Below are 10768 nucleotides of genomic sequence, written 5' to 3'. Positions count from 1 at the left end.
TTACACATAGAACATTAAAGGAATTTTTGCATTGACAGAAAAAAAGATCTATTTTTACTATGAATTTGCCTCAAATTTTCTTTCCATCCTCGGATAAATTGCTATTAATTTTAGTAGTATAATATATATGTCGGGGTAACATTAGGAACGTTTTCCATGTTTAACGTTATAATATTTTAGAAAATAAAAGTAGAAAGGCAAACTAACGAATTCACTACTACTCGACCGCCCTTCTGCCCTTCTATCTCTTAACTGCTTGTTCCTTTCTTCTTCTTAACTTTCCCCGATCGGGTGGTCCTTCAGACCCAAAAGGGAGTACCTGCTAGTCCCTGTTTCGCGTGGACAAATCCCACATGTGGGCACTTAATTATGTCGGTAGTAGTGACCTCGTTTGACAATGCTTTATCTTCAAGATGGCTTTGTCAGTCTGCCCCTCATCTATTATCGGTTCTAATGGTACAATTCTAACTTAAGGACTAATAAATCTCCGACATATATATTATATCAGAAGGTTGCGTGTTCAAATCACTTCGGGATCACCAATTGTTCTTTTTGTTGAAAGATGTTGATGATCGCGAATGTAGTAAAGAACTATTTTTATTTAATCTTGACAACTACTTAAATAAACTAATTTGACAAAAAGTAACTATTCGCAAATACTCTAAAAAATAATAATAATTGGTGGTTTGCCAGACCTACGTATGACAACAACCAGATTATAATATACCTATAAATAAACTAATTGTTAACAACTAAAAGGGAATAAGTAACTAGTAATGAAATAATTCAGGTACTCGCAATCAGCACCAGACCTAAATTACATGCACCATATATATATATATATATATATACAGGGTGTCCCGAAATTAAGGCACCATACTTAAACAGCGTAAATTACGTCCAAAAATAACACCAAAACTTTATATAAACATATCGAAAAACGCTTTTTTAACGATCTATGGCTCTTTAAAGACATAACTCTGATGATGGTTATTTTGACATATTTCCAAAACGGTGCAAGATAACTTTATGAAATTTGGTAAGATTTTATACTTTTTAAACCTTAATTGACTGATGCGGTTGAATGGAAAATATTTCGTCAGAGGCGTGCCGCACGGGGGCGTCGGAGTTAAAAAATGCTACATTTTTTTTATGTGCCCGGTTTTTTAGCTGCTGATGCAAAATTATGAAACCACATATGTGTCCAGAAAAAAAAGGTACTCTTGGTTCACATTGATAGAACGCTCCATTTTCGAATAAAATTAATTTGAACATTACATTGCATGACAAATACAAATGATGCTTAAAACGATCATTTTCAACCATATCAAAACTATTAAACAATAATAAAAAAAAACAACAAGAAATTGAAATGACACATTTTTAGAGTAAGTTTTCAAATAAGTTACCGTTCAAAAAAGAAAATCTGTTTCAAATTCTTCGTGCCTCCCAGAGCATAAAAAGACGGTCTAGACTGTATATCCAACAAAACAGTAACTTATTTGAAAACTTACTCTAAAAATGTGTCATTTCAATTTCTTGTTGTTTTTTTTTATTATTGTTTAATAGTTTTGATATGGTTGAAAATGATCGTTTTAAGCATCATTTGTATTTGTCATGCAATGTAATGTTCAAATTAATTTTATTCGAAAATGGAGCGTTCTATCAATATGAACCAAGAGTACATTTTTTTTCTGGATACATATGTGGTTTCATAATTTTGCATCAGCAGCTAAAAAACCGGGCACATAAAAAAAATGTAGCATTTTTTAACTCCGACGCCCCCCGTGCGGCACGCCTCTGACGAAATATTTTCCATTCAACCGCATCAGTCAATTAAGGTTTAAAAAGTATAAAATCTTACCAAATTTCATAAAGTTATCTTGCACCGTTTTGGAAATATGTCAAAATAACCATCATCAGAGTTATGTCTTTAAAGAGCCATAGATCGTTAAAAAAGCGTTTTTCGATATATGTTTATATAAAGTTTTGGTGTTATTTTTGGACGTAATTTACGCTGTTTAAGTATGGTGGCTTAATTTCGGGACACCCTGTATATATATAGAAGAAAAATATTTCCTTCTTAGGAAAAAAAAACACAAATTTAAGCAAGACTTCTTTATTCGACAAATATTGGGAATAGAATGCCCCCCCCCCCATACAAGGTGTCGGAGTCATCCCTGCGCATCTGTTTATCCTCAAAAAAATAATCGCTAAACCTTCCACATTCTTCCCACGCTTACATCCCTTAGTCATTCTCTTCACACCCCCATATGATAAACAGACCCTCTTTATCTTTTAAGGCAACGATCTACTTTAACTAGTACAAGCTTAATCAATCTCCAATGGGCACTCATAGGTGTCTGTGACATACCACATATGCTCAAAGATAAGACGCAGCTCCATTCTTGTAAGAAAACAGGTTTATTGCTCTTGCCCTAAATGAACCAATAACCAACCCCGTATCACTTTCTTTATGAAAGCTCACACGGCCAATCCTGACACTAAATTCGCTCTTGAATTTCTTTAACAATTACCAACAAAAAAGTAATACACAGAGAACTTAAAACTAGGTATTAATGAAACTACAGAGTGCGAAGAGCTACAGCTTACAACATGACAACAAAAGCTCATATTACAAAGCGTGCCACCCTTGACATCACTACAATAAAGAACAGGAACTATACAGTGCTCCGCTCTTAACAGGAGTACTAACATTAGTTGCGAAGCGTCCCGCTCCCAACAACCTTACAAAAATAAAAATACTAACAGAATATGAACTGCAAAGCGTCCCGCTTTCGACAGATCAACTAAACATTGGTTGCGAAGCGTCCCGCTTCCAACAACCCTATACTAAAACATGAACTGCAAAGCGTCCCGCTTTCAACAACTTTACAAAAATAAAAGTAAATAAATCATAAATTGTCCGATAAGTCATCAGGCCATAATCTAATCATGTCCTTGGCCACAATTCGTTTTCGATTTGACGCAAGACTTTTCAGCGCATAACTTTCATTAGGGAGAACTTGAGTTATTTCGAATGGTCCCTCATACCTGTCGTCTAATTTTGCCAAATGACTATTGTCTGAAGGGTGATAGACGTAGTCACCTATTACAAATACCTTGTTTGACCTTCTTTTTTTGTCGAACAGATTTTTCGCCAAATCCGCTTGCTTCTTCATACGTTCGTATGCCAGTTCTCGATCGCTTAATAAATTATTGGGGACGTCCTTCAACGAAATGGACGCTGTCAAGGTTTTTACATCGGGGCTACTGCCTTCAACCCCCGTTAACAAATACACTGGCGAAAATCCAGTTGTCTTTTGTGCCGTAGTGTTCAATGTATTTTGCAATTTTTGAATTACATTCGGCCATTCTGTTTTATTAGTTATTTCTGCCCTAAGCAAGTTGGTTACTGTTCCCACATAGCGTTCTACTTGTCCATTGCCCCGTGGAGCACTTTTGGTAATGAAATGTTGTTGAATACCCAGTTCCAAGAGTGATTTTTGGACTAAACTGTCAGTAAAATTGGTACCCCTATCGCAGATCAATCTTCGCGTGATACCAAACATATTTAAGTACAAGGTCATTGCACTGCACATCTCAGTACCTGACAGGGTCTTAAGTGGCACCAAAAATAAATATTTCGTAAAAGAGTCAACCAAAAGTATATATTGAGAAGTATTATCTCCGATTTTTTAGACACTTTACCTCTTAATATGCTACAGACTGTTTGGTACCAAATGGACGGTGCACCGGCTCACTCTTCCCATGAAGTTTATGAAGAGATGAATCGGACATTTGAAGACCGGTGGATCGGATGTAACGGGCCATGGAAATGGCCACCAAGGTCACCCGACTTGACGCCCCTAGATTTCTTTTTATGGAGTCATATAAAATCTCGGGTTTATGAAGTTTCCATAGAAAGCAAACAACATCTTTGTGATAGAATTCGAGAAGCTTTTGAAGACCTTCGCCCCATTACAATTAATAAAGTGACACAACATGAAGTTAAAAAAAGAATTTTGAAATGTTTAGAAGTTAATGGAGGTCATATTGAACATTTATTTTAATTTAATTTTCTTTGTTTTGATTTATTATTTTTTTATTTATTGTGGGTCTAGAATAAGACTTTTTAGTTTCGACTTTTCCATGTCTTAAAAAATTTGATTCCAATATCCTAAATTTGTTCTTTGTGATTTTCGGAAGATGCGGATATCTTTCGTTGAATGTACGGCAAGTTCTCTCCAAAACTTTGTTACACTCTCCATGAATAAAGAATAAATTTAAAATATCACTATTTGAATAAGTGTTATTAAAGTTCATGATTCTAAACTGCTGAGCGAACTTATTAAATTGACAATTACATTAACGCATTTTACCGGAAGCAGCCATGTTCTTTTCAAAGCCAACTATGATACTTAGAATTATTAGTGTACAATATTAAAAAATCGCAAATTATAGCAAAAGCGTTCATTTTAGGTATAGGGATGCTTAATAGTAATCGTTTCAGAATTAAATTTAGATTCCAAACATATAAAAATATATGGGGTGTTCCATTTGAAATAAGCGACTTTTTTGCTATCAAAGTTCTTTAAATATGACATGTTTTTTGGACACCCTGTATGGTATTTATAAAAACTTTTCACATTAACCTAATCTACCATATCTAGTTAACATGTCAGCAAATTTTCGTAAAGCCAGCTTCAATAATAGCTGAGAATTTTAAATTTTATAGAAATGGTGTTTTAGACAGATTTTTCTTTGAAACGGTTAGGTTTAGGTACAGGAGTACCTAATAAGAATTTAATCAGCTTAATCCCTAAATTCCAAAAATGCAGAAATATACTGGGTGTTCCATTTGAAATAAGGAAGTTGACCTTGACTTCCGGTATAACCGGAAGTGATATGACCTTCAAAATATTTTAAAAAAGTAGAGTCTATCTGTATTAGTTTAACTCCCAAATATGAAAAATTTAGATTAGTTACAAGTACAAAAGTTTCTAATGAAACAGTTACGTGAATCACCCTGTATATATACACCTACCTAAGTAGCCGCATGAAGTGGATTTGCTTTTTACACGTTTTTTGTGGGTCTAATAGATTTTACAGTATATAATTAATAAAATGCACTAAATTCATGGAAATTAAAAATTTGTTGGATACCCGTCCAAATCATCTGCTATGCCTCATCCCAAACGAAGCGATAACCAATATACATAAATCTCTCAACTTGAGGGATGTTCTGGTTTGACCGTGAGAACCATTAGGTAAAAATATTCTCGAGTACACTTAACACACCGTGACTCTGTCGCCACTCACCAGTCCTTATCAGTAATTTGGCCCTTCGCAGAATCACATGTGTTAAGACGTTAATTGCAAAAACCTTTTAAGGTCTGTTTTTTTTCATTCAATCTAAAAATCCTAAGTTCGTGGGAACCTACCAAATCTGTGTTCTGATTGGTCAACTAGAACAAAATGGGCTGAAACCAAATTCTGCTCGTTTTCCCTGCTTCCTTTTTTTGGCAGATTTAGAGTGGAACTCTAGGCATAAACTAAAATCCGACCTTCCTCCAAATTTATACTTGAGATTCTAACGCACCTAATACAGTAATAGTTATCACAGATTTTTAAATATAGACTTATTGACGTTACGGTAGTGTTTTGTCTCGACCATCGTCCTGATTTGACGTGGCGGTACCCACGTACAAAAGAATACCTGGTGTCAGAAGCTTTTCCCTTAAGACTCTAACAAATTGTATGATTCTTATTTTATTATTTTGAATAGCCATTTACCTTGAAATTATTGTTATCATTTTTAATTAGCTTAACATGACACGTTACACATTTTACACCACTTACATCAAATTCAAAAACACAAATTTATTATTGTTTTTGGTACATTAAATGTTCTAAATGTTCACCATTTGAGTCCATGCATGCTGTACTCCGGGTACTCCTTATTGAACTCTTTTGAATAAGGTTTAAAATTTGTTCTTCGGCTTCAGAACCAACTTCTCTCCGTCGACCTCGTGTCCTTAATATAAAGAAACAACACTCCCTGTATCCAGAAGATTTTGGGAAACTCGCACAAATGTTTATCGAGCTGGAAATTTTCTTTTTGAATAAGGATTACCGTAAATGCGCCTAACTTCTTCAGAATTTTGTAACGCCTCTACATAGATCAAAAGCATGTCATGATACTCGCGTACGGAATACACTGTCACTTAGGTACTGTTAATAAGTCGAAATAAAATCACTTAAAGCTCGCCCAAATTAACTTTGCGGATAATCTGTTACGTGTACCGACAGAAGATGCATTCAACGAAACCGAAATCATACTAAAATATTAAAAGTATGGAAGGACATACAGTCCATGACATATTTGAAAAATAAGGGTGGTTTTTGTCTTGTCCCTTCTTGATGGTCACTAATGAGCTGCACATGTCCATGGCGCCAAGCATCTTTGTCCAGGATCATATGTCACATAAAATGGGATAAAGTGCAGATGGTTACATAACTCATGTACTATTGAGGTACTATGTCAATCTGTTTACTGCGCATTCCAATGCCTTATCACTTCACCCGCAACGTGGGTGAGCGACCTTCATAAGGGCCATAAAAAACAACCATAACGAAAATAAATTTCTCTTTCTCGGTAACATTCAGTGCGGCATTGTCACTTACGTTTTTTTTACCGCTTAAGTTATTAATTAAGTTTTCAATTGCTTTTAGCAATGTTATTGTTGAATAATTTTAAGTTTTTTTGTTACACGTCAAATAACCAAAATGTGTAAAATACATTTTTCCACATTTTATTCAAATTTTAAACCTTGTCATAGCTTTTCGGTTACCAACTTTGACATTTTTTTTTTTTTAACTGTTAGGTTTTCGACCCCTCTTGTAAGGAACTTTTTTGTTCAAAATTATGTTCTTAATCACTGGTTAAATTTACGAAAATTATTTCACTAACACCCTGTATATATATATCATTAATAATTTAAATAATATAACCATTTCCAGCGCCTAAAACCAAGGACCGTGAGAGCTTTTTGTTTTGGAATGGGTTGGTCTACTACGTGTTTCTTGCAAATTTTTTTATATATTAATTTTAGTATAACGCAAAATTTGCTATATTAGCCTGTTTTATCTAAGTTTATGTGCGAACTATTTTACCTAAGTTTGTTGCAACAATTTTACCCTTTTATTTTCACAACCCTATTTTTACCCAACAAGCTCTCACAAAGGTACGTACGTTTTGCGATTTTGGTAAAGTTAATAATTAAAAATTTTGTGATACTAATTTGTAGTATATTTCCAGCAGAAAGAGCTCTTTTTAATTCATTCCATTACCAATGAGATTTGTCACCACCCTTCTAATTCATTATATTTCGCACTTTCAAATGTTTGATCTCATAGTTCCTTTGACAATTTTGAAAAAACAATAGCCAAGTTCAAAAATTCTGCTAAGATAAAATTGTAGTTGCTAATTTACATGTAGATAAAATCAGTGCCACTCGATAACAAAGCAATAAATGAGAGAGAAATTGTACAGAGGATAAAAGAACTATTAGAGGAGGAAGCTTCTATTAAGAAAGAAGATATACAAAAAATATACGAAAAAGCTAAAGAGCTTTCAGGAAGAACAACAAATAAAATTGGTGTTGCTCTTCACTCAAAATTAAAAGGAGATTTAAAAAACGAAGTAACTCCATTTTTTAAATTAGCAGCCCGGAAGTACAGAAATTATGCAAAATCTATTCTTCAACAAAATCCAAAAGAAGCTTTAGTGTATGCAAAGAAAGCTGTAGAACTTACTAAAGGTGCAAAGAACCATAATAAACATAGACATAAATACATTCTTTATCAAGCATTAGAAAAAAATAAAAAACCGAAAAAAGCAGAAAAAGCTCTAAAAGACTACTATGAGTACTGTTGCAAAAAATTCAAAGAGCCTAATAAACCTGACGTACTTTCTGACCTACTTAACTATACAGGTTGATTCTAGATAAGTGGGACAAGCAAATATCTTGAAATCGGGAAGATCTACAAAAAAAATGTTCAAACAAAGTTTTCTTCATTTTCGGGGCCTCAAATTTTTATAACGTAAATTTTTTTTTTCAATTTCACCTTCACCTGTCTTTTGGGGTCAACTTCATTTTTTCAAATGTAACACCCAATTTTTTTTGAGATTCGAATTCTTTGTTGGCAGTAAAAATGTTTTTACTTGAAAGATTTTTTGCTAAAAGTAATGAAATTCATAATAATAACAGACACAAAATAAAAGACATTTCATTAAACTTTATTAATTTATTTTAACACTTTTATTAATTTTGTAGTAAATTTTAATTTATTATAAAAAAAATCAGTCCAACAGATGTTCGAAATGGTTCCTCTGCTGTTCAAGGCACTTAACAATTCTGTTTAGAAATGATTGTTTGGTATTTTCCAGCATTTCAGTTGTAATGTTTCGATAAGCGTTTTTGATCCAAAGTTTCATATCTTCGGAAGTATTTGGTACTCGATTATAAACTACTTGTTTTAAATAACCCCACAAAAAAAAATCTGGTGAAGTCAAATCTGGTGATCGGGCTGGCCAGTTAACTTTACTACCACGCTCAATCCATTTTTATGGGAAATATTCATTTAAAACTTCTCTAACATTTCTACCATAATAAGCGGCACCCCCCCTGAAGTAATGCCTAGCGGCGGTTCCGGGGGGGACCAGGGTGAAGAGGGGAGGTTTTTAGTGGGTAGGCGCCCTCCCTTCAGGGGGGTGAATCCCACATAATCTGGTCGCCAGACCACCAGGCCGGGTATCTATGAAGGTTTTCCTTCCTTATATATATATAAAAAAAAAGAAGCATAATGAGCAGGGCAACCGTCATGTTGAAACCACATTGTCAACCTTTGCTCTAAATTAACTTCTTCGAGGAGTGGCAAATTTTCTAACAAAAAATGACGATATTTCTCTGCATTGAGGTTTCCATAAAAAAAATATGGCCCAATCAGATATGTACCTAAAATACCACACCAAACATTCAAAGTCCATGGTCGCTGTCTTTCCACTTCACGCAACCCACGCGGATTCTCAACCGACCAATAATGCATGTTGTCGCGATTCACTTCACCGTGGTTTGTGAAGCTGGATTCATCAGAAAATAGTACATTTGAAAAAAAATTTGCATTTTCATGGAGTCTTCTTTGTACTCAAGTATAAAAAGTCACTTGATTTCGGAAATCATCACCCTGTAATTCTTGATGCGGACTTACGTGGTATGGATGAAATTTATGTGCGTGTAAAATACGCCAAACAGTACTCTGCGAAAGACTTGCATCTCGAGAAATTTGACGAGTGCTAATGTGAGAATTTGCGGTTACTGCACCTAAGACGCCAATTTGATAATTCTCATTCAGATGAAGTGGTTGAACGTTTTCACGTTTTTTTCTCTCCAAATTGCCTGTTTCTAAGAACCGGTTCACAACACGATAAAAAGTGTTACGCCCTGGAACATTTTTGTCCAGAAAACGATTGACATAAAGTTCTAAAGTTCTCTTGCTTGGTCAACATTTCTTCTCGATTCACCACAAATTAAAATTATTTAGATTTTTTTGTCTTTACTAAACTGCACTGCTATTTCAAAAACTTTAAATTTCAATGATTCACAAAACGAATAAAACTACTTTCGTGAACCTTTGACTCTTAAATCGAACTATCCACCTAAAGAAATCTGCTTGACTTTTTATCTTAAAACTAAACATAAACATAAAAATAACAAAAAAATAAAGGTGTATGTCTCAATCTAGACTATACCAGAACATAAATAGAAATTAATTTTAAAAATTGCTGGCGCTCACTACGTATACCCACTTAAAGGGTATGGATTACGAGACGAAATCTATGCCTATTCATAAACAAATCAATCATAAGATTCATTGATGGATTTATGGAGTACACAAGTCTTAACACAATCAATGAAGAACCGTAGTAAACTATTTTCAATGAAATTTAACTGTTTTAACAAACATTTTATAAAATTGGACTTGTAGCGTTTGCAGAATATGAGTTTGGAATTATTATGAATTTCATTACTTTTAGTAAAAAATGTTTCAAGTAAAAACATTTTTACTTCCTGTTTTTTCGTGATTCGTGGTACCAAGATGTTGATTAGACGTGGCCTAATTCTTGATACGTCTAGTTAGCAATGGACTGAATGCTTGCAAAGGACCATCCTGAGTTCGCGGTCTCAGAGACACCGTATGCGTGCAAATGAAGAAAACAAAAACCCCTTTTTAACGGTAACTAAGGTTTATTGTTCACCAACAATTTCGAGTAATTTAGCAAAGAAATAACAACTTTTCGTGACAAGTTAACTAGTGTACTAATTAACCGTGTATAGGAACCGTGAGTAAAGTAATCACGTACGAGTAACGTACAAAGTACGGAGTTAAGAGTCGACGGGGACGCACAAGAAGAGAGAGATTTTTCTTCTTGCAAAATCTTAAATACTAAAGTTAATGGTAAGCGTACATAGGCGTACCAGAAACCAGGAGGTCATCATCGGTACTTCTTCTAGATCTGTCCTTGTAACTTGCCTAACTTTAACAATATAATTGGGTTTTATTGGAGGGCGGTTAAGACCAGAATCGAGAACGTGTCTAAATTCTAATACGCACAAAAGGTCGGCGAGTGTTTTATTACATAGCTAGTCTAAAATTAAACGAAATGCGGACCAACATCTGGTCATACGGGCAAGGTGGCGAGAAA

General features: G+C 34.3%; 1 protein-coding gene across 1 annotated transcript in view; it reads right to left on the bottom strand.

Annotated features, from left to right (window-relative positions):
* LOC136412297 (uncharacterized) overlaps positions 1-3590 on the bottom strand; it is a gene marked incomplete at its 3' end in the record, with an annotated part of 8038 nt that extends 4448 nt beyond the window's left edge. The window contains exon 1 of the mRNA XM_066395327.1: positions 3055-3590. Within this exon, the coding sequence (XP_066251424.1) occupies positions 3055-3590 (536 nt within the window). The remainder of the gene's footprint in view (positions 1-3054) is intronic.
* Positions 3591-10768: the final 7178 nt, after the last annotated feature.

Source organism: Euwallacea similis, chromosome 11, assembly GCF_039881205.1.
Source record: "Euwallacea similis isolate ESF13 chromosome 11, ESF131.1, whole genome shotgun sequence".
Taxonomy (NCBI): Eukaryota; Metazoa; Arthropoda; class Insecta; order Coleoptera; family Curculionidae; genus Euwallacea; species Euwallacea similis.
This window is presented reverse-complemented; position numbering and strand designations above follow the sequence as displayed.